We start from the raw sequence: 27,224 nt of genomic DNA, 5'->3' as shown, positions 1-27,224 counted from the left end.
AATTTCACGGGACAAACCAGAACTTGCATTAATTTCTAACTGTGTTTTCTTAATGCGAAAGGATTAGTGGATGAGTCACTCTATTCTCTATACTGACTGTAGGCACTGCAAGAGGCTTCACTCCAAATTATGTACCAATCTCATTGAAATAGAAAAGTTTTAGACAATCAAATCACGTATTCTATGTTTTTTTTTTTGATGTTTGGTCTTTCATTAGATTGCATCATTTTGGCAAGCTGACCATCACTATCTAAAAAGAGCTTATCAGGCCAGTTGAAATTAAACAGAATAATCGATGACTTGTCTTACCGCAAGACAAATCATATTTCCTCCTAAATCCTTTGATTTAGGAGGAAATGTGGTCTTGTCAACAGCAGTGAGGAACATTTTGTAGTTGTCAAATATATTTTGTCTTGACATGGCAGGAGAGAAATCACCTCCTGTTTCTTGGAAGATTTGTCTCCTTTTTTCTTAAGGTAAATTCATGTTTTTCCTCTCTCTTTTTTCCCCTTTTCCTTTCTATTGTGCGGTGTCTGATTCTGCAGTTGCAAACATTCTGTGGAGAGAAGAAGGTAATATATCACAGTTCTCAAAATACCTTTGTATTCTTGTGAATAAGAAAATGTGGCGAGCATGTTTTGTAGTTCTTCAGGGCCTGTAGCTGGATATCTGCACTTTCCAAGATGTTTGCCATATTGGCCAGACGAATCACAAAGTTGTTTTCTCTCCAGCAAAGTTTTTACTACAAGTGTTGCTTTCTCCCTTGCATGCCCAAGGTGTTTTGCTTTTGCTTGTATGCTTTTGATCTGTTTTTCAGATTGCCTGGGGGGATTGGGGGCATTTGAACACAAGCAGGAACTTTATGTATTTTGCAAATAATACCACAGACCCAGTGTTATGGCTACAAGAAAAACAGCTTTGTGGCTTTTAGCACTGTACAAATCCATCCTGTCTTTATGATGTATATATTATTACAACATGAGCACGGCCACAAGCACGGTTTTACTACTGCACTGGAAAATCCACTGCGGTTAAGAGTGTAATATAATCTGTTTTATATACATATACATATATCACCACATCAGTTTTACCACACAACCAAGAGAAGCCAGTGTGGTTTATAATACAGGGTAAGAATTTGGATTATTTGTGAGCATTTATCATCATTCGGAGATGATTTTGCCTCAATGACAGTGTGTTTATTATATGTGAGCAAGTGCTTATTTTGTGTCTGTCTGCATGCATTTGTCAGTGTTTTGCAATCGATTGTTTGCATGTATATTTTGTGTTTTTTCTGACACTGTTTCAAACTGTTAAGTAGTGGCCATTCTGTGCTGGACTGTGTTTTATCTGACAACATTATAGTGCAAAAATAAGTTCTTAACAGTCTGACAAATCAATCACCATCATGGTTTTTGTCTATGAACACATCTTCTGAATGTTGATGAATGCTGTACGTTTGTCTCTGTTTGTGTGTCATCCAAATGCCTTAACATTAGGCTGTGATCCCACGGTCACTCATAAGCAGCTGTTTACACCAAGCAGACGAGATGTGAAATGTTTCCTTATAGAGACAGTGCCTTTGATTTAATGTCTCTTGCTACAGTATGTTGTGGACATGTTGCTGACAGGGCCCTTTGTAGGCGTCGTCAAAATGGCTGGCAGCTAACATAACAGTATGCTAACAGGAGTCTTGCAGTGTCTCCTCCAGTAGGGAAATTGAACTGTCCATCACAAATGCCAGATAAGGGGGGAGGGAGATTTTCTGCTGTTTTAATTTGTATTTGTTGCCTTATAAAACCCGTTTTTTTCAACACTTTGTCTTCCTGTCTTGTCTTCGAGGGTTGAGTGTGGGGAACATGTTCTATGTGTTTTCTGATGAGGGCATCACAGTTCTCCAGCCCAGTGAATGCGAGATACGAAGACACATGAAACGGACAGAGAGGATCGTTGCTACCTATGTAAGTGCATTTATGTCATGTTTATTTCACTAAATAGAATTCAGGATAGTGCTGTTTGTCACTGCTGAGCAGATAACTTTAAAAATAAAATGATGTATAATGCAGAAGAATGCCACTTAGTGTACGTTTTTATATTAATAGTGTCATGTACCCATCTCATCAGGTACGCCTCTAAGAGCATCTTACCCCCAGTAATTAATAGTTCTTAATTAGGTCGTTGTACTATAATCCAAAGCAGCAGCACTGCAAGGTACCAGGTGTTGTGTTTTTCAAAGGAAAAAATGATCATCCTTTAGAAGCTCAAGGTTTTTCTAGCTGTCTCTCTGACTTCTTCTGTCGTTATTCATTGGTATTTCAGAGTGAAAGGAAAGCACAACTAAAACGAAGGCCATGCTTCCTCCACTTCCTGTGTCACAGTGGGGCTCCTCACCTCACTAATTATAATGGGATTACTTGTGTCCATTACTCAACAGTCCACACAGATAGACTGTATAGTCTATACTACACATCCCAAGGTTCTTAATCCACTGGAGAGCATCCCTCTCCCAGAGAAATGGGCTTTAGATGGTAAAAGTTGCTTGTTCCTCTGAGGGATTTGGGTATTACAGGAGCCTGTAATTGTATTAGAGATCAATACAAACTCAATAGGCCATGTGTTAGCCAGTTCCTGCTATAAACAGCAGTTTCTCCACTTTGGTGAGGTGGAGAGGAGGTGGAAACTCTTGAAACACAATTTTTGTGGGTGTGTGCATGTGCATTAGTGATTACATACCAGTATACGTAATATGTGTAGGGGAGTGTGTATGAAATGTCTAGTCAGCAAAGACAGGTAGCCGCTGGGCCTGTAGAGGTGATATGTTAACTCAGTCAGCGGTGGTATATGAGTTTGTTGATGTTTGCTTCAAGCTGATGCGAAATGTGATTTTTACCTTAAGAGTAGAAGCACTGGTTTCTATAGGGGAAAAGTCACAATTAATATTTTTTGGAGCATCAGTAATAAAAGTATTATTGGAAAGAAAAACATACCGGTAAAGACATCAGCATGAACCTTTGGTAGGGCTGGGCGACATGGTTAAAACTAGTCATAACTATTATTATAGTAATAGTTATTTTAAATCAACTATTTATTCATATCATTCACTGTAGCTGTGCTGTGATTTTTATTCTCCTTTTAAATCTTATTTTGGTATTTTAAACCCTGTTTATTTGTCTATTTCTATTGTAATGTGTTCCTTTTATTACTTGTCTTAAGTAAAGCGTTTTGAATTGCCTTGTTGTTGACAAGCGCCGTACAGATTAATTTTCCTTTTCTTGCCTCGCCTTAAGAAGATTTTCCCATATGAATGTATATCACAATGAGTGCTGGCATTTAATAATCAAATTGACAGAAAATTAACAATTTTGTTGAATTAATTATTTTTGGGTTGGTTTTCTTTTTCAGTCATTTATCTAGTAAAAAAGTGAAACATTTGCTGGTTTTAACTCCTCAAAAGTGAGGATGTGCAGATTTTTTTTCAGTTTTATATCATTCAGCTTTTCCATTGCTGTTTGGACAAAACAAGCAAGAGTAAGCCATTTTAATTTTAAATATAACAAATTAATTAATTATTAAAAGAATCAGTGGTTGTATCCCTAACCCATTTATGCCAAACATATGCACAATTATTAACTTGCTGTTCAGTGCAATCATCTGTGTTCCCACGGTTATGGTTTAATCAAACGTGGCGCTACGGTTGCATGTACTATATAAACTGCAACATCTCTGGTTCAAAACTGCACAGGGACCTTTGTTGCATGTCATTCTCCTCTTTCTGGCCCTACATTTTCTGTGTGTCGACTATGTACTAAAATATTACATCTCACAAAATTTTTCACATATTTAAAACAAGAATTTGACAACTCATTTTAATAGTATTTTATTTAAGTTTACTTTGAATAATTAATTTGGGCAGAATTTTTGTAAGATACCATGATATGATCATATCATCACGATTTGATTCCAATGAGTAGTAGAGTAGTAAGTAGACAACCCACCATTTTGAATTTTTTCCTCAGCCTTAATCATCGGTGATGGATGATAGTGAAAAAGGCACCATGCTGCTAAACTTTGACACACTAGTAAACCCTGCCAACCTTTTCCTCCCTCTGTTGCTCTTCTCCTCCTCCCATCATCCTCTCTGTTCTCTTTTTGTTACTCCCAGGAGGAGATGTGCCCCAACGGTGAGGGGGTGTCACCTCAGCACTGCGTGTGGTCCTCAGCAGTCAACATCAGGGATAAGTACATCTACGTGACCCAGCCCCTCCAGAGCCGACTGCTGGTCATCGATATCCAGGCACAGAAGGTGGTGCAGGTGGGGTGGAGCAGGTCTCAGGCCTGTGAAAACAAAACAAAAATTAGTCTTAGAACATCTCAGAAATTATTCATCTATAAGTTATTGACTGACAATTTAACAACTTGTAGAAAACTTTCCATATTGGCAAAGTTAAGTGTTAACAAAAGCTCAGCACTTTATGCGTTTGGGTTAAGTCCAGGTTTTATCTGGACATACAATGAATGCTGTTTAAACGACTTCAATCTTAAGATTTTATTTTTTTTATATATTTGCTTTGTGGGAGCTGATCCTGTATGCTACTATATCAGAGTTGTCCTCAAAGTCTTTTTTCTGATAAAAATGAAGCATATTGCTTGAAAATACAAAAGGTAAAGCATGAATCTAACTCCTGGGTTACTGGTTCAAGTTTGCTTTTCTGTAGTTAGCATCCAACCAGGGTTAAAACAAAATATTGGTCTGATATTATATTTTTTCTTATAGAACTTATTATACATCTAACTAACTGCAATCAATACAAGACCTGACACTTCCAGTATTAGTTCAGTATTAGTATATATTTTAGCAAAATATGATTGTAGCCATCAAGTGCATATTTATGACCCTTTACATATTTCTCTTTTTTCTTTAATTGATTTTTCAACAAACTTAGAGTTAATGTGAATGAGCTAATTTTAATCATCCCCTTGGTACAGTTGTCATTTCAACCAGCAAAACTGATGGTTGCTGGCTAGAAATGAGAAGCTGCTTTTGACTTCCTTATGAAATCCCCCCCTAAAATTACCAGAATTACCATTTCGAGTGGTAAATCTGCCACTGTTATCACTGTAAACTGCTCATGTGCCTTGACAGATGGAGCAACAGTAACTGAGGGGGGTGGGATCAAATGCTTTTATCTGTTGCATTTCCACTTTATGATTTAGAATGCTAAAACAGATACTATATATTTTATATCAACATCTTGCCCAGTGCAATTTTACTCAAGTGTTTAGCCTTTTCCTTAGCAAAACTGTATTTCAGCCCAAGTGAAAAGCTAGGAAAAAAAAATTAAAAACAAACATCAAAACATTAAAACTTGTAAGTGTATACATCTAGTCAGTACACCTCCATCTAGTCTTTGGCTACATGTCTTAACAGCTTCACCAATGTGAGGCGCATTGACACTATCGAACTGCCATCAATGTAAGAAGACATGCAGGGTAAAATAAATCAAGTACACCTCAAGCGCTTGAAACAATATGGTGCCCAGGTGGGTGCTTGCTGCATCACCATTCATCTTGCCTGTAATGTCTGTTCAGAGACTGAATCCCTCAGGGGTTCTTCCCAGGGTCAGCATCATTTATACAGTGATACAGGATGAGAGGAAATAGGCCTACCTCAAGGAGAAGGAGACAGGAGAGAGAAGGGAGATAAGTGAAAGTCTTGAGTTGAGAGAATGAGATTAGATGGCAAACTGAGCAGGTAGCAGTGCAAAAATGTCAATAAAAACCTGTAATTTAACCTTATTACTTTAAAAAAAAAAAACAGGCAGTGAAAGGTTAGGTATTTCTGCACTCATTTTTTCTGAGTCCTGTCTGAAAACCAGTGAAATTATTTACTTCATTTTTATCAATAGTGTCACTTATTTGGCTCTAAATTCTGGCACAAAAGTTGCTCTTACAACATTTAGTTCAGGTGCATTAGCTTTGGTGTATTGCAGTCCACCAACTGCATCTTTTTCTTTCTTTCTCCTTCCAACAGTAAAACTGTTTTCTTTCTCTTGATTGCCCTATCCTTCCATTGCATACCCCCATCTCTCTTCCTTGAAGACCCTCTGTGGCCTCTGGGTGAAGGGGGGTTAATGCGCCATCCCATTTTTCTGTCTTTTCTTTCTCTTTTATCTCAAGGCTCTTTTTTCTTACAAAGCACATTTGTAGCACCTTTTTTAACCATGGCTTGTAAGAGAGAAGATGGCAGACTTCAATGAATGTACTTCAGCCACTGACAGAGAGAATGCATGAAGAAAACAATGGATGTGATTATTAAATGATAAATTCAGAATGCTGCTGGTCTTAACAGAGGAGACTAAATGCAGGAAGACAGGGAGTATGTAGGATGTCCTGACACATTTCAGAAAAGACAGCAACGCAAGATTTTTTTTTTTTTTTTAAATGAAAAATACACCCACCCTTTTTTTTTCTTTAAGTTCAAACTTGGAGTCCAACAAAAAAGAAAGTGTTCTCCCTATTATAGACACTTTTGAAAATACTTCCATCTAATAAAATTTTTGGAGTAAAACATAATAGTCGTCTCCTAAAAAGTAGCTAAAGCTAGAGAAAGACAGAAATTTAAAAAAGGTTTGACCAGAAATTTAGATCCTACGGAGGCCCAGATTGGGCCCTTCATCAACACATGCCTTAGTCACTGTAGTGAAAAGCTGTTTTTTGCACCTTGCAAAAACGCTTTATACTTTTCTGAAACCATAAGCCTTTTGACACAACCACGATTCTCAGCAGACAGTAGATGAAGGCCGTAAATATTTGGTAAAGCTGCACTAATAAAAGCTTTCTTGGTTTTCATGCTGGTGCACGCAAGGAAATACCACCTTTGTTATCTTTCTCCACAAAGGGATCTAACCTTGACTCTGATGTGTCAGACTGTGCCAGTCTGTGCCTTAAAACAAATGGCACATCAGCTAAATAAAGAGATACCCAGATGACAAAAAACTCTGGCTATGTAGTCATGTTAACTTACTATGATGGTTTCTTTTGAGCTGCAGTAAATCATTGTGAGGCATGCAGTTGTCAGCTAGGTTTCTGCTCAAATGTGCGTCTTTTTGCAAGCAGTTTCAAAAATGCTTAATGTTTTATGAAGTAAATACTATACTACAGTACTACATCAGTCAGGTGGAGCTCTTCACTGTTCACTTATTGTGGCCTCATTAGAGTAAGGGTTCAGTTGTTTGTTTGTTTGTTTTTTTTACTGAATCTGAATCCAGTTTCGAGTCTGGTTATTGAATCTAAAAGATTTAGCTCTAAACATCTGCAAGCCCGTAAAGTTAAAAATAACTAAAACTCAAAAATCTATATTACCAGTTTGCTGGATGAGAAGGCAGAAACTGTTTGAGTGGTGAGAGCAGAAGATACAAAATGTTTAACTATGTATGTAAACGTTTTTATTTTTCTATTAAAATCTGTTGTTATTAATATAACTGGGATATTTTCCTGAAATTGCTGTGACATGATCAGCAACAAATACAGTAAACAGTAATGGAAACATACTCCTTTGTCCTCAGTCCCCAGACTCCCTTCAAAAATTCCCCTTCATTTTTATGTATTTGTTGCGCTAAGGGGTAATTTTATATACTTTGTGAAACGCGGTCTACACAAATTTTTAATCTTTCGTGCCTTCTTGTTATTTTGGCATTTAATATAACACATCAAGGACCACTATTGTGTAGTAAGTTGGGATCCCAGAGGCATTTTCATGGGCTCCACCTCACTCACAGACGCCATTTGGTGGTTGTTGGTGCACACAAATTCTGCATGTTAGAATTAAAATGCAAATTAACTTGAGTGGCCCCCTGCTGGTCTGCTGCAATCACGATGCTTGGGCCATTACTGATTCAGAATAAAATGAGAGACTACTGTAGATCATTTCTGTTGAGAGGAACCACCACTCCGTCAGTCTTGTTAAACTATGAAAACACAGTCCAGTCGCGGTTGTAGATTGGTGTAGTAGAGCGCCGTTTCTGCGACTGACATATATCTTTGGCTCGATACAGACACCTGCTTGCACAGAGAGCACATTATCCAAACAACTGCCAAACGTTACACAAGCCTTTTCAGAATTATCACACCAACATTGATTTGCACAAATAGTGCGATAACTCCAACTTTAACAGAACAGTTACAGTATACTGGACTGTTAGAGGTGGACAAAGAACCTGGTCCATTTCCTCCCAGTCCTCTGAATGGCCTGACCTCAGCTTTAACTTCGGCTCCCATCATGTAGGAAGCTAAACACACACAAAGGCAGCCTTCCACCTCTGAATACTGTACATACACACATGCTGAGTTGACACTTGGCTGACCAGTGGAGAGCAGAGGGCTGGACCTCCCATTACTGAACACAGAGCTTGTGGTCTCGCTCCACTGGTAAGGGTGTAAGCAACTCCCTATCCACCCAGCCAGAAGCAGGGTAATGGATTGTGTTATTTCTTGTTGTTGACATTGCAGCAGACCTGAGGTTGAATACGCCCCACACCCTCCATCACCTTCTCTCTCTCTCTCTCTTTCTTTTTCCTGTTTGCCTTTCTTTTTTTTCTCTTTTCTTTTCTTTTCTTCAGTTCTTCTTTTCTCTTTCTGGTCTTTCACCGGGTGTGTGTCAGATAACCTCGGTAAAACCTGTTCAGCAGTGACATTGTAAAAGTACATGTGCTGTCCACTTTCTCAGTCACCTTCTACATCCTTACATTTACACCTTCATAGCGCTCACATTACTTTCACCTATGTGATAACAGATTACTCTTTACTATATACTTTATAGCTGGATAAAGGACTATTTGGTGAGAAAGTATAGTTTTCTGTTACGTATCAATTTTTCATGCATATGTTTATTATTTGCATTCATCTGTTAGTTTGTTTGGTCCAGAACATCTGATAGTGACCTGTCTTTTATGTCTGTGGTAAGCGACTTAAGCGTTTGGGGTCTTGCTCAAGGGCTTTCAATGGTGGGGTAGTCCAATCAGGATTCAAACCCTGGTCTCCCAGTTGCCCAGGCTTGGTGTTAGCTTAGCTTGGTATTACGAAGGACCACAGCCCATCTGATATTGGATTTTCGTGGGAGATAAATATAGAGAAATTCAGGCGATATTTGGTTGTTTTTGTTGATTTGTTTGTTTAAGTAAACATTATTAACAATCTCTTAAATTTGATTTATAAAATTATTGTGACCAAGATATGTACTGAGTGGGACATCTTTTAATTGAAAAATAAAACTCGTTGACTTCTCAGTGCCCTCTAGTTTAATGTCTAATATCAGCAGACTCTCTTCATTGAGGAGAGTATTCCTCTAGTTTATCAGCCAAATAAATTGATCTTACTCACAAATATTATTTTCTTAATGTTGGTCATTTAGCAGTTTTTGTTTTGTGGTTTGTTTATTCTTACCAGTATGCCTTTGATATGTTAATAACTGTTCAGTGTAATATGTGCAGGTAATGGACATGTTTAGCAGGGTTTTGTGAGTTTTCAGCACCATAAACACAGCTTTATTTGTCAAGTTAAAAGAATAATTAATTCCATCTCTCTCTATCTACTCTAGGCAGTAGCAACAGATCCTTTTCCAGTGAAGATGCTCTATGACAAATCACATGACCAGGTGTGGGTCCTAACATGGGGGGATTTGGATAGAACACACCCAACACTTCAGGTAAGTGTGTTTGTGTGTGTCATGCTAAAAAGCTGTCTCAGGTAACAGCAGTGTAGTTTTTTGCTGTGCTTCCTCTACAAAAACAAGCCAGAGAGCTAGCCTAAAAGCTAGAGTAACTGATTTTGTAAGCTACCTTGGGGGCAATGGAATCAAGTTGTGACTACAACATTGACATATCATCACCTTTTAAGTTTATATGGTGAAGTTGATAGCAAACAGTTGATTATTTACATGTCCAGCAGACAGAGCGCGACATTATAATTCATTTGAAGTCGTGTTTCTGGCCACCTTGTAAACGAAAGTCCACTATTCACTCTGTTTTAGGTCTGTACTAACTGTTAAAGGAAATATCTGGCTTGTTAGCTGCTAAATCCTCCACTGTGTTAAGTGGTGTAAGTACTCGCTTACTGTGTCAGTCTGCTGTTTAGTGTGGAGCAGGTAGTTTACAGTGGTTCTTTAGTTTTTTTTTTCACTGAAAGCGGCGGCATAACAGCAGTGAGAGTGATCCAAGACAGTAATGCTGAAAGGTGCTCAGTAATGCAACGAGCTGCAGATTCAGGTGATAATTCTCTTTAGGTTCATCGATACTAGAGTCACCTTCCACAATGTCACATTGTTTTCAAAGTAATTCTATACATTGTTACTTTAAAAACATTGATTATAGCTACTTTAAAGCTGCAATAAACAGCTAAATGGCAGCAAGAGGTAACTGGATATTGGACTGAAGTACATAGAATTCATGTAACATGATGTCAGTAAAGTAGACAATTTATGGTTATGTAAGTGGGATAACACTCAAACCTCTATGGTTTGAGTGCTTGCTTGTTACTGTTTGGGAAACACTTTCATATTTTGGTTTAGAGTTTTATTTTATCATTTCCTGTACTGTTCCTATATGTATCTGATGAAGCTGTTGATTGAGGTACAGGAAGTTCATCGTTGTTGCAGCCTCATTTTTAAATCAGGCTGGTGATTATTTTACATAAAATCTTGCCCAGTGCAGCTTTAAAAGTACAAATAGCCCTTCTCTATTATTCTTATTTCTACACATCCCTACACCTACTTTTGCTGTTTAGGTATTTGTGAACTCTGATGAGCAATTTTATTCCTGGGAGAAATAATCTATATAAGCTATATAAGCAAGGAAACGCAAGGACAAACCGTGCCTCATAACTAATTGAGCTCTGTTGTGTACCTGCATCCCTGTTTATGTGATAAGTGTTTGCATGACAACATCTAATCTGTGTATGTTTTAGAGCAGTTAACAAACCAGCAAAACAGCAATTCACAGCTGCAGTGCTGTTGGCTCTTACCTTGCGTCCCTTTGGACCTCTGGTGCTGGAAGATTCACAAATGAGAAATGATCACAGGTGCGGTTGTATTTAATCCACCTCAGGGGATTGGGTGAGGCGAGCGAAGAGAGCGGAGGATTCAGAAAGGGTCGAGGTGGAGGGGAAGGGAAGGAGAGCAGAGCTGGTGCCCATGGGAGAGGTATGATGCTGTGCTTATGGGGGCAGTATTTATATGTGTGTGTGTATGCTTGCCTGTGCAAAAGTGGAGGACAGTGCCACAGGTAGAGCCACCAAGGGATCCCATTGTAATCTCTATAATAGACACAAACATGTTTATTGTTCTGCTTTATCCCATTGGAGGGAAGGATCCCATAATAATCCTGTGAGGTGTTGTGCTCAGTCTTTACTCTTTGGGGATGTTCTGTTTCTACTCATTATTGGGATTGCAGAAGGACGATATACACGCAAATATATGATTCCTCAGAGAATCTTTGAAGTGAAATGACTAATTTTATATTCAGAAAATTTCTTGAATGCATACATGTTTTTTGTGTGTAGCTGTTAATGGTACTGTGGTAATTTTTCAAATAGTTTAATAACACTGTTAAAAGAAATTTTATTTAAGTGTTAACAGTAATGGTAGATTGTTTTTGGATCTATAGGTACCACGATGTTCTCACAACCAAATGTAGTAACAAGTCAACCACCTGTGTGTGGGTTTTAACAGTTTTCTACCAATGTACAATCTACATGGCCAAGTAGACTCCATTCATTTGCCTAAACTTCAGTTTCGAACCTTTTCTTCATAGAGTGTAGGTGTACTAGCAGGGGATTTGACTGAGTTGTTTTTAACGTTCTGTCCGAAGTTATAGTCTTAAATGAAGCAGAAAATTCTATGAAAAGATGGTTTTCATCACAAACAAAACAATTTTTTCCTCATATAATTTTCTTCTCATATAATTTGAAGCAGATTTGCATAACATTTCTCCCTTTTGTGGCTGCTGCCTGAACATTTTTTTGTTTTTCATTTTATTCATTTCCTCTCTTCCCACAGTTGTTTAGGAGTAATGAAAAATTAGAGAGCAGGGCATGAATCACTCAAAATTGCAATTGTGGGAAAACTGCATAATGGATTGGAGGCCACATGGATCACAAGACAAATAAATGGTCTGATAATGTCATTATCATTTGGACCGAAAGTAATTGACCTGTTCAGCAGCAGCCTGTCACTACCACAGGCACTGCCTCGCTTCAGCGGATTATACATGTGTACGACTGTGTGTACGTGCACACATGATGTGTTAGTGTGCGTTCAGCTAAGCGTGTGTGGTATTTTTAAGCAGCCAAGTTTTAGGCTAGCTCAATATCTCTGTTTAAACATCAGAAGGAGTGTGATTGTCAATTCATTAGAGAAAACAAATGGCGGTATCTCTGCCGGGCAGAGACAGACATGGCCTTTCAGAGTGTCAGTCTAGTCTGCGTCTAGACTGACGGGCATATTGTTTTTCTCTGTGCACACACACAAGGACAAAGTATTTCCCCATCTGTTTTCTCCCCGTTTATTAGGTTTTCGAAATATATCTTTAAGACTGATCATTGTTAATATTTTTATAAATGTAATCAGAACAATAATTTATCACAATAACAAGTATTCAATTCAGGCTGCAAAAATCATCTCCATCCTTCCTCCAGTTTAAATTGCTTAATAAAAGGCACTTTTAGAATAAAGCAAGTATTTAAGCTTTAGTTTTTATTGGCTTAATCCCAGTTCACTTTTTTTGTTTGTCCTTTAGATTTTCTTTACCTGTCACTTATCAGATTCAGCTATCTTTGCTGTGAATGACACTGTATATTGTTTTGCAAAGTGATAAAAAACACTTTTATACACATTTTTATCCACTGTATCACCCCAAATATTTAGTTGCATTACATTACAGGTAGGGCTGGGTATGGTTTGTGGCAACACTGACTGATACAAAACAATGTTTTTCTGATAATATATTTTGAGATATAAAAGCATTATTAACTTTAACAAAATAGCAAAACTTGTCAAATGTTATATTTACACTACAAGCAGCTGTACGAGAACTTTGTCGGAAATTGTCAAAATACAGATTTTTTTTTTTTTTTTAAATTCAGTGGTCTAGGAACATCCCTGGTTCGTTTCTTGTCTAGGGGACATTTATTGCATGTCATACATTCACCCCTCGCTCTATCCATGTTTTATGTCTATAGTCACACTTAATACTAATTGAAACTGTCCTCATGAAAAAATGATATATGTTTACATTTAAATGGCAGTGACCTCAGGTAGACATAGGAATTATGAGTTTTTTGACTTACTGCATGTCTATTGTGAGCAACGGAAAAAAGAATAGTGTAATGTTGTCATACAGGCACCAAGTTCACAGAGGGAGGAGGTCGGGGTGCTTTGATGGGCCAACGAAACGTCAGACTTTAACATAGACGGCCACTGGTTCCTTTCCTCCACCTACCCATAAAAGTCAGCATTGGTTTATTTGAACGATGACCATAATCGTTCTCCAACCTTACCCAATGGGTTATCATTTTAATCATGACAACAACGTAGTTGCCCTTTAACCCAAACCATGCTCTTCCCCTAACCAGTCCTTTCCATACCATACCTAACTAAACCTTAACTGTAGAGGTGTCAGATCAGAAATTTTTACTGTTACTGTGGCTCAGGGGTTAAGATGCTGATCACGAACCATAATGTAGCAGGTTTGAATCCAACTGGGGACTCCAGCTTTTGTTGCATCTCTCTCTCTCTCTTGTATCCTGGCACTGGCATCTGTTAAAGGCATAAAATATACAAACAAATCATTAAAAATAATAATTAAAAAAACTTTTATTTTTGCAACAGTGATTTATAACAGTTTTGGAAAGCTTTTTTAAAGTCCTGCTGATAGGGACATCAGATCAGAAAATGCATATTTGTCATTCTGGAGGGAAGCTACAAACAATTTTTTTTGTTTTTTAATTTGAAGGGCTTGTTGATTAACTTTTGATACATGGCACTTATCTACACTAAGTGAGGTTCAATTACCAACTCTGTTTGCAGGAGAGTCTGAATTTAGACCATTGTGTAATATCAAAAATAGTTGATATGAATATCTGTTCAGTATATCAGCATGCATACTTTTGATACATGCCTAAGGCAGGAAAACACAAAGTATTCACTTAAATTTTAAAAAGTCTGCATTGATCGTTAGCAACAAGCCTCTGCTTCCCCAGAAGCAACAAGATAGGTAATTCTGACAGTATATAAAAAAAGCACAATTTCTGTACTCGTGTAACATGCACTACATGGGGTTACACAGTATTAAAGTGTCTTGATTTATTGAAATTCCTAAATGACACAAATACACTGGGAACACCATCTCATTTGGATGCATTGTGGTTGGGGGAGGGGGGTGCTGCTCAAGGCTTCTGGAAACTGAATGTTATTGAAAAGCAAAAGCTACTCAGGAAGAAACAAATCTGCTTCAGGTATTAGGGCAGCCAGCAAGGCAGGGGTAGAGTAAAACTCAATTGGAATTGGGCCTCATTGCTGAACGAGTGGTTATGAAATCCAAGGATGAGCAATGACAAAGGAAAGACAGTGACATTAAGCTCAGAGCACCTGCAGCCCTGGAGACCACAGCAGCTGCCGAATAATACATGAGCGATACTACATTGAACCTCATTAACTCCCATCATTGTGTTCTACAACTGTTGTGATGACTTTTTTTTTTTAACAAGGATTCTTTTCATGTCTTATAAGCAGGGAGAAACAAGCTGATCTATTTTGTTAAAAACTGATGAAATATTCAGGAGGAATATGTTGCAGCAGTGCAGCAGAGGCAACAACTTGGTAACTTAAACTGCTATTCTTATTTCCTTGCATTTGATAGTTCTGAGGAAAAGATTGTAGAGTCTGGCCCCCCCACTGGGCATCAGGTGGAGGTTCAGCTGTAGTGGTGTAGGTGTAGACATCAAAATCGATTTCACACTCAGTTCTTTACTTTTAAAAAATTATCGTAGATGCTCTCTGGCAACATTTGCTTTGGTGTCTAAACCTAGAACCGCTTCAATGAGCTATGTTCCTCTGAGAATATGAAGGTTTTAAAACGAGAAGGAAAAGAACTGGTTTAACTCTGGAAGTGGTGTTACAGAGCAGAAGTTGACTGGTTGCTTTTAAAAAGACGCATAGTCTCACATGTGTAGTTCCCATAAACCACCTAATTTGTCCTTGACTGTGACCCAATCATGTAGGCATGCATGATGAAGCATGTGTCATGGACAAGGCGGTGCATTGGGAGCCCGTCAAAAGTGGATGCGCTCCTCCCTGCACTTTACAAACATGCTGATTCAGTGCCAGGTGTATGACATGAGAGATGGGGCTTTTACTGTGGCGTGTGCTCCTAAGACAACCATCACTGAATAAGATGCTCAATCATAGAACTGAGGTGGGGCCACATTTCATCGGCTCAAGTCATATACTATAGATGTTTATCTGTTCTAAGATATATGGACGCGTCACCTGGACAAGCTCCGGCTGTTAAGACCTAAATTATGAGCCTTTATTTCATCTACTGAAACTAGCAGCAGGGCATTCCAGTGAAGCTGAGAGGTTACAGGTTTAGCTATCCCAATAGTCAGATTACATTGATTTAGTAGACTCTCTTTCCAAAGCAATTTACAATAAGTCAAGTTCAGTGTCAGAACAAATCTAATCAGGAGGCACAAACTGCCGTTAGAGAACTCAATCTATGTTGCAAATGAGATTTTAATGAGTTTGCTGTCAGCAACCAATACACCAACCAAGTTTCTTAAACAAGTAACTTAGTGTGTTCAGTTCTACAATATAACTGCCTAGAGATTTTTCTACTTTTTTTTCTAAGAAATTAGAATTATTACACTAAACTGTAACCCCACCAATACTGGATTTTTGAGGCTGATATCTTATAGTTAGAGAGTTAAAGAACACACAACAAAAATTTTTGATAAGGATCCCACTTTTTTTCCTTCACAGTTGTGACCAAGATATGTACTGAGCAGGATATTTTATAGTCAAAAAATAAAGTCATCTGTTTTCTGTGGTGGATGAAACATGTTATTTAGACACTGTCTCTCGATTGACATTTCTTTGACATATCTGAACCTCAAGTTCTTGTTACTTATTGAAATGTTTACCAGTACCAATTCGTCTGGGATACACTAATGTCAGCCTGGCCGATTTTTCAGTATAGTGCTACAGAAACCCTCAATCTTTATGTTGAAGTGACTCTAACGGTGTACCATCAGAAATGATGGTTGATTTGTTTTGACAGTGTTTTTCCCTTCTGACATTAAAATACTTTTGTTTTTTGTAAATGTAGATTACCTTGACAATGACAATTTTTAGAATAAAGGAGAGGATTCTGTAGCACACAGATAATAATTGCTTTTGGTCCAAACTGAATATTTTAACACAGACCGTGTCCTCATTAATCAACCTTTTAAGACTCAACCATTCTGTTACACCTAGTTCTTATTAATAAAAGGCGCTCGTTTAGTGCAGCTCACATACAAAAACTCGCTCTTTATTTTTTGATTGAACACAAATGTGTGGTTAGATTCATATCAAACCAGTCTATGTAATCCCTATCGGTCTATTTGGTGGCCATTAAGTAACAAGATGCCAAAGATAAGTTTGAGTTAATTTAAAAATTAGTGTCCACAATACCTATTGTCCACCAGAGAGCACTGACAAGTAGAATCTCCTGGCTATTTTCATATTCTGCTATTTTATCTGCAAATATTTACAATTCTATTTTCAAATATTTTTGGAAAATTGGTTAAAGATTGTTCTTTAGTAAGAATGTTCCTAGCAACCTCCCTGTATATTCTGAGCCATCATCTTTCTTTTAGTTTAGTTTTGGGTCTGACTTTAAAATTAAATATTATTCCTTCTCTTACTTCTATTTGCTTTGGTTTTGGAATTACAGTTTCTATAATTTGGGGGCTTTGCAGGATGTGAACAGAAAGTATAATGTTGCCATGGAGTCAGTTAGCTGTGGGCTTCAACTCAAGCCGTTTTTTTAGCCTATATTTGTTAATAGTGTCAATTTGCCGACATGTCAAATTAGCAATTAGCAGTTCCTGTTTGCAGTGTACCCATGGATGTACAGACAACGATCACTGGATTATGTTAATACTGAAGAAAAGTTGTTAAAGGCAAGTTCTGCAGTCAGGAGGACCCCGTGATTTCTAAGTGGATTTATAGACGCTTATAGACATTGGATATATCCTCAGTGATATCCTCTATCATGATCTCTGCTTCCACTTCAATTCTCCAGCCACCCTCTGGGGACATGCACCTGGGAGTTGGAAAACCGTATATCTTTGTTTTGGTATTCATGCCATTCTTTGCATTGTCTACAGGTAATTCCTCAAGCCAGTGTGGGAGAAGTACATCATACCATCCGCACAACTTTCCAGAGAGTCAACGACTTCTTCATTCCCCCAACCAACCTCATTATCACTCACGTGAGGTAAAGCAGCACACACACCGATGCACAAATTCAGATCCACCTCTGACCTTAAAACAGAGACAACCTCATTGTTCACTCATCACACCCGTCCCTCTGAAGTAAAGGAGAAAAGAGCAAATGAGAATTCTAATGAGACCCACCAAAATTTAGAAAGGCTATTAACCTTTCCTTTGATCTTTGTCGATTTAGGTTTGCCTTTGTCTTCCTCAAAAATGAACCTGCGGTACACAAAATTGACCTGGAGACCTTCCACCGTGTCAAGACCATCAGCCTGAAGAACTACAGCTGCATACCAGTCAACATGGCCTACACACATCTGAGCGGCTTCTACTTCATTCAATGCCAGAGCAAGAGCCATCTGCAAACCCCACCCCAGCTTCTCATCGACAGCGTGACGGATGCCGTGATTGGTCCGAACCTAAACATCACAGGGCAGCCCTTTGTGTCACCGGACGGCCGCTACATTGTGACACCTGACCTGAAGAGCTCAAAGCTGATAGTTCAGACAGTGTCGTTCCAGGGGGATCTGGGTCTGAACCAGGAAATGGACGAGCCTGTAGCTGTCTCTGATCTGGTTTTCCAGCCCTCCTTCACGGAGTCCAACCAGCATGTGGTGGTGGCCACCTCAGGCTCAGGCACAGACCTGCTATTTGCCGATCTGTCCTCAGGCCGCACTGAGGTTCTCCGGAGCCTCAAGGAGCCCCTGGCCGCCCAAGCCTGGCCCTGGGGAGGCCCCAACAGAGTGGTGGTCTCGAGTGGGTTGTTCGGACAGTACCTGGTGACACCATCAGCTGAGTCCCTCTTTGTCCTGAACGGCAAACAGAGAACGCCACACTGCGAGGTGTCAGACATCAAGAGAGGGAACACAGCCGTCTGGGTCGGCGAGGTATGAGTAGAAAATCAGAAAGCAGGAGACAAAGGATTAGGGAAAGAGGAAAAAGGAAAGATCAGGCCAAATTATCAATTATAAAGATTTACATGAACATAAGTTGTGGACTCAACCCTGGGACTGAGCAAGAGGGAAACATGCCTGGGTTTATTATAACAAAAGTACACTTAAAATAGAGTAATTGAGAAAACATTAATAAACCCTGTTGTGATATTTCTTCGGGAGAAAGTGTCAATGCCGTTCAGTGCAACAGTGATCTATGTGCACTTAACTATACAGAATTGTACATTATTGCACTTCCTTCCATGTTATCACAGCAAATAGGTACCTGAAGAGGGGATATTAACGAACTATGAACTATGCACAATGCTCACTTTTTTTAGAGTAAAAAGCTTTCCAATTTTGTTTATCTCAACAATGTTTGTCGTTTTCACCAGTGCTGCATATAATCACCACAAACTGTCTGTCTGTCTGTCCTGTCTGCCTTTAGTGTATGTGTGTTCTGAGTCATTTTAAAAGCTACCAACCCATCTGTTTACTTGCCTTTGTCATGGTATTGTCCTCCCTCTGAAAGCTTTGTTTTCCTCATACCGGCAGAGGTTGGCTTTATGCACATGTGTAATACCCTATCCAAAGAGCCCAATTGGTCGTTCAGCTGTCAACTATGGCTTTTTAGCTCGCAATGGAGGCCTACCCAGAAATGAACAGTACATCTTGCAGTCTCTTGCAATGGTATAATCTGTCCCACGCTGTCTCAGTTATTCTGTGGCTGCAGCACAACTCTGTGCTGTGGAGCCTGAAAATGCCACTTAGCAGATTCCCTCAGGGTAATGACTGGTTTACGCTGACCCACATGCTGAGGATGTGCCAAAGTGGCATCAACTCCTCTATCTGACTGGCTGTGAGCATTTGTCCATCCTCCAGGAGAGCCGTGCATATAGATAAAACTCCAGAGCAGTCAGACTTATACTTCCCATATGGTAATTATTCAGCTTTACTTACAGAACTGCAGCAGGAAGAATATATTTTTATTAGTGACTGTCAAGTCCACAAGAAAAACTTGTTTCTGGATTTGTCATTTGCATTTGGAGAGCCACCACAACTGCACAGGAAAAACATATGCTGTATCTCAAAACCTAGCAGCCTGTTTCAAAAGTAGGGATACATTTTTATAGACATTAGCAATACGTACTGTATCAAACATTTTTCATCCAGTAATACTTATTGATTGTCAAATTACTAAAATGTACAGATTGTATTACTTACTTTTGAAAAACCAGTATTATCTGTCTCGAGGCAGTATCCGAATAAACACCAGCAGTTCTTCATCTATTCAAAATAGCAGATATTTTCTGTCTGTGGTTGAACTTCATCATCTTCTGTGTAATTGGCTGTGGCTATTTACAGCAATCATCATCTCTGCAGATGTAATAATGTCAGAAATTACTGGGACCAGAGTGTCTCTTAAACATTCCTGCCTCTTGACAGTACTACTGAGATCTATACATGAATACTTAGCTTGGACAACTCACCTGATATAGCTCAAAGATATTGGGTTAAAATGGGCACCAGTCTTTGGATAATTCTTTCCTGTTTACACTTTATGCTGTATAGTCCTACTCTGTGCCTCCCGGCCTCAAACTACAGCTGAAAACTGAATGTACTCTAATATTCAGCCGTCAGTATCATCTACCATCTGCTGTAGATGTTTTTGTTTTCTCATTAGGTAAATGATTAAGTAAATCAGGAGCTATTTTTCTCATCGCAGGCAAAATTTGTATTCTCCTTAAAACAAACATTCAGATCATTCTTAGAAGATAAGCTTGTTGTCAATTTAAACTAGAGTGTCAGGGAATCATACTTCCTACAATGTATTTCTAAAATTTTCTAGTTTTAGCAAATAGATGACTTATCCAACAGCTTCTCTAGCTAGCACTAAACAGCTAGAAGCAAAAACGTAGCCCATTTTCCAGAACAACACAATATCAATATCTTGCTGCTAAATGAAATCAACAATGAAATCAAAAGTAATTTACCAGAGAAAAAGTAGAAGCAATGCTCAATTACAGCATGACAAGAGGAAAAATTTTCTTTAGAGATGTCCCAACCTGATCTAAGGATCTTAGGCACGTTTTAATGGATCGGCATTTGCTAAAATAAAGCCAATCAAAATCTGATCCTTTCTTAAATGTACTCTGCTGTGTTTTGTACACATCAGTCTGCTAGTGTTGCAGCACTGCTCACCTTAATAGTAGCAGTAGTCACAACAGTGAAACGTCTTCTGTGTAATTGATTGCATCAATTTCAGAAGTCGAATTCTCCCAGTTCAACTTATGGTATCAATAATGTAACTTCATAGTTTTGAACCAGAACTTTCAATATTTGGATCAAGTAGCTTATAAAACTAAGGTGTGCCAAATTTATAAGGCTAAACCAGTTATTTTAATTTGTCAGATACAATACATACTAACTGTATATTGACTTTAATATTAATTAAGTAATCGATCGGGCCTAGTATCTGAGATGCAAAAAAAACACTAGACTGTGACATCCATAATTTTCTTGGCCTGAAATGTGGTTGAAAATGAACTTGAGAATCACCCTTGTACATACAAGATGTAGTCACTGCACAAATACTCACAGCCTTTGGGATTTTGCAGTTGATCTTTTTTTGGCAGGTGTAATATCACTTGATATTAAACTTACATTTATCTCTGAAGGCCTAGACCTTCCACAGACCGTGGGGTCAGAGTCCAACGTCACGTGTACAAAAAGTCTGTCGGACTTGAAGAAAAGTGCACAACTATAAACCAGCTGGAGTCTTGTGAATGGAGTATATCTGCTCATGTGTTGCCCCCCCCCCCCCAAAAAAAAAACAAAGAGCAGCCCAAATTAAATATTAATCATCTTCTCCTAATACGTAGTTGTGCCTGTAACTCCCCAATGCAATGTGTAGGGTAGAAAGCAAGTTGTGTAAGAAAAAGAAAAAAGTAAACACAGGAGTGGAGCAGATTTGTCGTTCTTGTTTGTGAATAAGGTATTTGCTGCTACTCTGCCATGAAAACCATTCTGGCAAAAAGCCTGTTCGATTAACGTTTTGAAGGCAATGACTTTATGATGTTGATCATGTTTCCTAGACCACTGTTGCACTGAGGAGAGAAATATAATCTAAAACATTTACATTATCTGAATGGAAATTTGTCAAATTGGTAGCCCAGTTTTCTCACTGTATCAATGAAAAAAAAAATCTTATTGTGAAGAGATTCAGGCTCAGATGCTTCCTAAAGTCACTGTCCCATCCAAAGTCACTCCCCAATGGCTCTCAATGAGTAATCTACAGTATTTGACCGCTCCAAGACATGCATGTAATGAAAATAGACCTTCGACATGATCATCATTGACCTCTCAGTGATCTCTCACAGTCACATACAGTTTACAGTTGCTTGTGAAAAAGTCACTTTTTCTGCCCTCTCATTGTCACGTCTGTCAGCTTCTCTCCTAAGGTCGATTCAGCATTATGACATCGCTACTAGAGCCAAGGAGAGCAAGAACAAAGAGACTGCACCTGCGCTTGCTAATATAACTACATTATTGGCTAGCTCGTGTTGTTTGTTTGTTTGGATCTACCTTCAGTGTCACATGACTATTTCTGTACCTGTCCTTTAACCCTCCAGATAAGGGGCTGCAGAGCTGAACCGCTTGGTGTGATAGACATTTATAGGAACCACTCTTGTAGATAACATTGTTCCTGTTTAGAACAGGTTCCAACATGACAAAACTGACTGTACAGTTTTCTTTATGCATTTTGTGTGTTCTGGTTTATGAGGGAATTGTTTTGTAAGAAAAAATCGAATTAAATATAATGTAAAAAACAGTGGTTTGCAGTGTCTTAAAAAAGTCATTGAGTCAATTACACCTCACAAAGAAAGCTGCAGATTGCTTTCTCGATTATTAAAAAAAATACACTGATTACAATTTCTCAGAGATCAAGGTGATGTCTACTGTTGCTTGTTTTGTCCTGAACAACAGTTCAAACTCCAAAAATAATCAATTCACTGCCACATATGACAAAGAAGGGGAGCAGATCCCCCATTTGAGAAGCTGGAAACAATATTTGGCATTTTTGCTTGACAGTGAAAATTCATCAATCAAAATAGTTGCTGATTAAGTTTCTGGCAATCAATTAATTGACTAATCATTGGAGCTCTACTGCCAAATGTCATTTGAAAGATAATTCTCTGACATGAGGGTAGCATATATGAAAATTTAGAAGAGCCGTCAATTAATCGCCACGTCAATTACACAATTTTGATAATAGATAAATCCTTAAATCATTGATGTGATAATTTGATATTTTCTTTTTTATCATTGTAAAATTTTAGTTTTAATGTTTTGCACTGATGGACGTAACCTTGGGTTGGAAACTGGAGCGGGCATTTTATAAACATATTAAATTAATAATAATCTTTTGCTGCAGTGGTAATGATTTATTCCACAGGTCTGTAGTAATTTTCTGGAAAGTCTGGAAAGAACTATGTACTTTGGTACTAACAACATGAAAAGAACCGCTCTTTTTGAACCCAAGTGATAACTCTTCCACTAATCATTGGAAACTTTATTTCTCCATATATCTTGAATTGTATGTTGAGTTGTAGACAAATTTAAGATTGTTGCATGTCCAGCTGACCTCAGGTTACACTAGCAGTGAATTGGAGATAATTAAATGAAAGAGGACCCATTGAACACTGATTTTATTTTCCCTGTAATCAGGACCAAATTACACAGTTCCTTCCAGGAGCCTTCAGAGGAAATTATTGGAAAATTATTAGAAAAATAAAAGACCCATAAAATAAAGCATTACCATTCTAGCCTAAATAAAAAATAAAACTGCCAAAATGTTCCTACTAGTGCTGACACGATTAATCAATTAGCTAATCAACAGAAAAATAATTCTGATAATGGATAAATCATGTCAGTCATTTTTCAAGTAGAAATACAAAACATGGACCAGTTCGTACTGCTGGATTTGCTGCTGTCCTTTATCTCATGAGATTTTAAAGTCAGTGTCTTTGCGTTTTGGACAGTTGGATCAAAAGATATATGAACATGTCAACTTGAGCTTTAGGAAATTATGAAAAACTGTGATGGTTTCACCATTTTCTGGCATTTTATAGACCAAATAAGTACTTAATTAAAGAAGAAAATACTCTGCAGATTAATCGATAACGGAAATACGTGTTAGTTGCATCCCTCATTCCAATTGTGCTTAAAATAATTCGAAACTATATCATCACAAATATCAGCAGTAGATGCCCCACCTGTCCTACTGTATCTAACATTTGGAGGCTGCAGCATGTCTGCTTTGCTCGGTGAGCCAAGATTTTACCTTTGAAACTTGCCGACATTGTACTGTAAGAACGGGCAAACTGGGATCGCTGTAGGTGGTACCTGTAGCATTTTAACATCAATAATAAGGTCTGAATGCTTTCAGTGATGTTTGTATCTGTATGTCATAGTTAATAAAATTACATATATTAAGTAGAATCTGTCAAGTTTCAAAATTCACTATTTTGTTGATTTTTGAAGTGAAAAGACAAATAAAATTCCTGAAGCAAAAACACATTAAAAATTAGCCTCTCTTCAAATGTTAATAGAAAAGCAACGACCCCTCCCCCCCAGCTTCTAGCTTCTACACTACGGCAATGATCCAACAAAATCCACCATGAACCACTTCAAGAAACACAAGCCGACATTTTTATGAAGGACCCTCACAGTCCCCTGACTTGAACATCTTTTAAAATCTGTGAGTAGATCTTAAACAATGCTGTGCAAATGCTGTGCATGCAAGACAGAACTAGAAATATCTCAGAACTTGAAGAGATCTGCTGGGAAAAGTGGGTGAAAACACCTCAATCAAGAATATAAAGATTCTTAGCTGGCTGCTAAGCACTGACTTACTGCACTGACAAACGTTTACACATGCCACAAGTACTGTTTAATTTTTTCCAATACTTTAAGTTCATCAAATAAAAAGTAACAATGTATTAACACTTGAAGACAGGCTCATCTTTAATGTTTTGCTGCTGGGTCTGTTGCCAGTGATGCCCAAATATTTGCATATAACTGTATTGGTGAGATTTAATCACATTTTTCAAACAAGGCCTCTAAAAACACCTGTCACCAACATTGGTCAGTCTACCTTGAGAGGGGGTGACAATTTTAGTATCTGGAAAATGACCAGATATTTGCGATGAGACCCTGTCTTCGATGTCACATTCATCCCCTGTTCCCACCCACGTCGTAGCTGTTGTCATTTATGGTCGCAGTCCACTGATGAGCTGGCACCAAGCTGGCCTTCACTCCTGTGTAAGTTAATGTAATCTATTGTGTTTCTGTGCTCAACACGCTTCAACAATCCATGACTATTACTTACAACACTGTACAGCTGAGGGACGCTGTCAATACACTCTCCCGTCAGTGTCAGAGTGACAGAAAGGAGTGAAATAGGGAATCAAAAGACTTCCTGGAGCCAGACATCAGTGAGGTAAGAGAATCTGATCACACAGACAATTACCATCCTGCTCATGCCTGCTTCAATTTCCTATGAATCAGCGCAGACTGTCCTTCATCCAGTTTTCAAAGCCTACACGAATATCTGTAGAAAACAGACCACAACACAATCACACATGAAGTCATCACATCCTCTGCTGAATTGGTGGAAATAAATCAGTTTTCACAGTCTGATACCAATATGAGCTGACAACAATGTTGAATAGGGGCTTTCTCTGCTTCTTTTGTAACCACAGTGTCAATCATTTCAACCACATTTCATTTTCTAAGCAGTTGTGACTGAATTGAGGCACTTCCACAAATACAAATCTGCTATTTCATTACCAAACTCAAACCTTGAGGGAAGTAATCACATTGGCCCCATTTTCACTGGTCGTTTGACGTGTGTCGTATCCAGATCCAGAAAATCCAGATGAGATTTCAGACATTTGTTTACACTAAGCCAATCTTTCTTGGTTTTGCCTATATGCTAATCAGGGTCGGCTGTACTGCAGACCAAAAGAAAGTGGTAATGTCCCTTAGGCTGTTTGATAACTGCCAAAAACTCTAGTTACAACAGTAACAGTTAGCACTAACAAACAGAGGATTAACAACCGTCCGTCAACTAACTCAACCACACAGATGAATCACACTTTATACTACAAGTGAAACAAAAGTACTGATCACACACTGATCAATTAATAGTCAAACTGATTGGGGAACAGATAAAAGCTGCAACAGGTTAGTCACAAATGTTGAAATTGCTGGAGCTGTTTTTTTTTTTTTTTCCCTGTCACTTCAATGTGACTGTGAATGTGATGGCTAATTTCAGTGTAAATATATAACTGCCAATATCAGAGGGGACAGAGTGTTGGGGCTATTTGCACAGACCATTTACTGACTACTACTGAATGTACTGAATGTTTTTACTGACACTGAATTTTTTTTTGTACGTGGTCCCTGAGAAATCAATTTACTAAACCAGTAAGCTGAACCAGAATGCTCTCAAAACACATCATATTTGCACTGAACAATCAGTTCCCTCTTGAATGCTTCTTGGATGCACTTACACTCAGCTTTGTTGATACTCAACAGGTACCTGATCCACAGAGACACACAGACAAATGCAGTTATTTGTGTACATGATTACACAAATGACTAATATTACTGACAAAATGTTGCTTGGTCATCAAATGACCCAGAAATAGATGTGCCCAAAGCTTTTTGAGAAAGTTGAATATGAGCTGATAGGTGACAATAATCTAACAGGTGTAGGCAAAAAAAACTTCCTGTTGTGGTGTTTCCTCCACTGAGCACATTGTTGGATCAGAAATTCAGATATTACTATTTTCCATGGCCATGGTATAAATCTCATTAACATTAATGGTCTCTATAAATAAACAAGACTAGGAGGCTGACATCTAACACTGACGTGCTCACAATGACAGTGTTAAACTTCTGATGCTTAGCAGTTATAATGTTTACCATGTTCACCATCTTAGTTTAGTGTGTTAGCATGGTAACATTTACTAATTACCACTAGATCAGCTAATGCAGACGCAAATATCATTGGTTTTGCAGTTACTGGCCATAAATGACAAATTCAAATTTTGACCAGATGTTGGCGCTAGATCCCTGAGAGGGATACGAATTTCTGTACAAAATCTCATGGCAATGTACCCAATAGTTATCAAGATATTTCAGTCTGGACCAAAGTGGTGGCACGATCGCCCCGCCTTCCCTAGAGCCATGCCTCTAACCTGGGTAAAACTGTGAAGGGAAACGCCCATAAAGGGATGTATGGAAAATGTCTGCCTCAATTAATGCAGTTCAGTTTGCAAGTAGGTCACAAGTAACTTAGAAAAACAATATAATTTGGAATCAGATTTTGGACATTTGGGACATCTGTAGTGTGAAAGTTGCTTGAGAGCCTTGATGATCGCCATAAGGAATAACAAAAAAATGGAGTGCAGTAGAGGGGAGTAATCTGAGAAATTGTCCATGTCGGGATGGAAGAGATCTTCAGCACAAAGGTTTCATCTGTGACTATCAGGTTTTAGTGTTTCCTCAGGAAGAATTATAGTTCCGTTTGCCATGCTCTCACAGGGAAAAACAGTAATTAAAGCATTTTGATTTTATTCATGTACATTACCATCCAAACAGCTATCATTTCAACTAAATCAAGCTTAAAATAGTAAGAAAGTAAAATATCAATTTTTAGTACTAAAAAAAAGATAATTATGCTACTGAAAAGT

General features: G+C 38.3%; 1 protein-coding gene across 4 annotated transcripts in view; it reads left to right on the top strand.

Moving 5' to 3' along the window:
* Positions 1 to 18,824, top strand: part of fstl4 (follistatin-like 4) — a 190,511-nt gene extending 171,687 nt beyond the window's left edge. For all 4 annotated transcript variants that reach the window (XM_040150924.1, XM_040150921.1, XM_040150923.1 and 1 more), the window contains 6 exons: positions 546 to 572; positions 1,843 to 1,961; positions 4,163 to 4,312; positions 9,596 to 9,703; positions 17,422 to 17,531; positions 17,721 to 18,824. In XM_040150924.1, coding sequence (XP_040006858.1) covers positions 546 to 572; positions 1,843 to 1,961; positions 4,163 to 4,312; positions 9,596 to 9,703; positions 17,422 to 17,531; positions 17,721 to 18,423 — 1,217 coding nt within the window. In that variant the 3' untranslated portion in view covers positions 18,424 to 18,824. The remainder of the gene's footprint in view (positions 1 to 545; positions 573 to 1,842; positions 1,962 to 4,162; positions 4,313 to 9,595; positions 9,704 to 17,421; positions 17,532 to 17,720) is intronic.
* Positions 18,825 to 27,224: the final 8,400 nt, after the last annotated feature.

The sequence above is a fragment of the Xiphias gladius genome, chromosome 17 (genome assembly GCF_016859285.1).
Source record: "Xiphias gladius isolate SHS-SW01 ecotype Sanya breed wild chromosome 17, ASM1685928v1, whole genome shotgun sequence".
NCBI classification, from domain to species: Eukaryota; Metazoa; Chordata; class Actinopteri; order Istiophoriformes; family Xiphiidae; genus Xiphias; species Xiphias gladius.
Note: the sequence above shows the minus strand (reverse complement) of the source record. Positions and strands in the feature narration are given on the sequence as shown.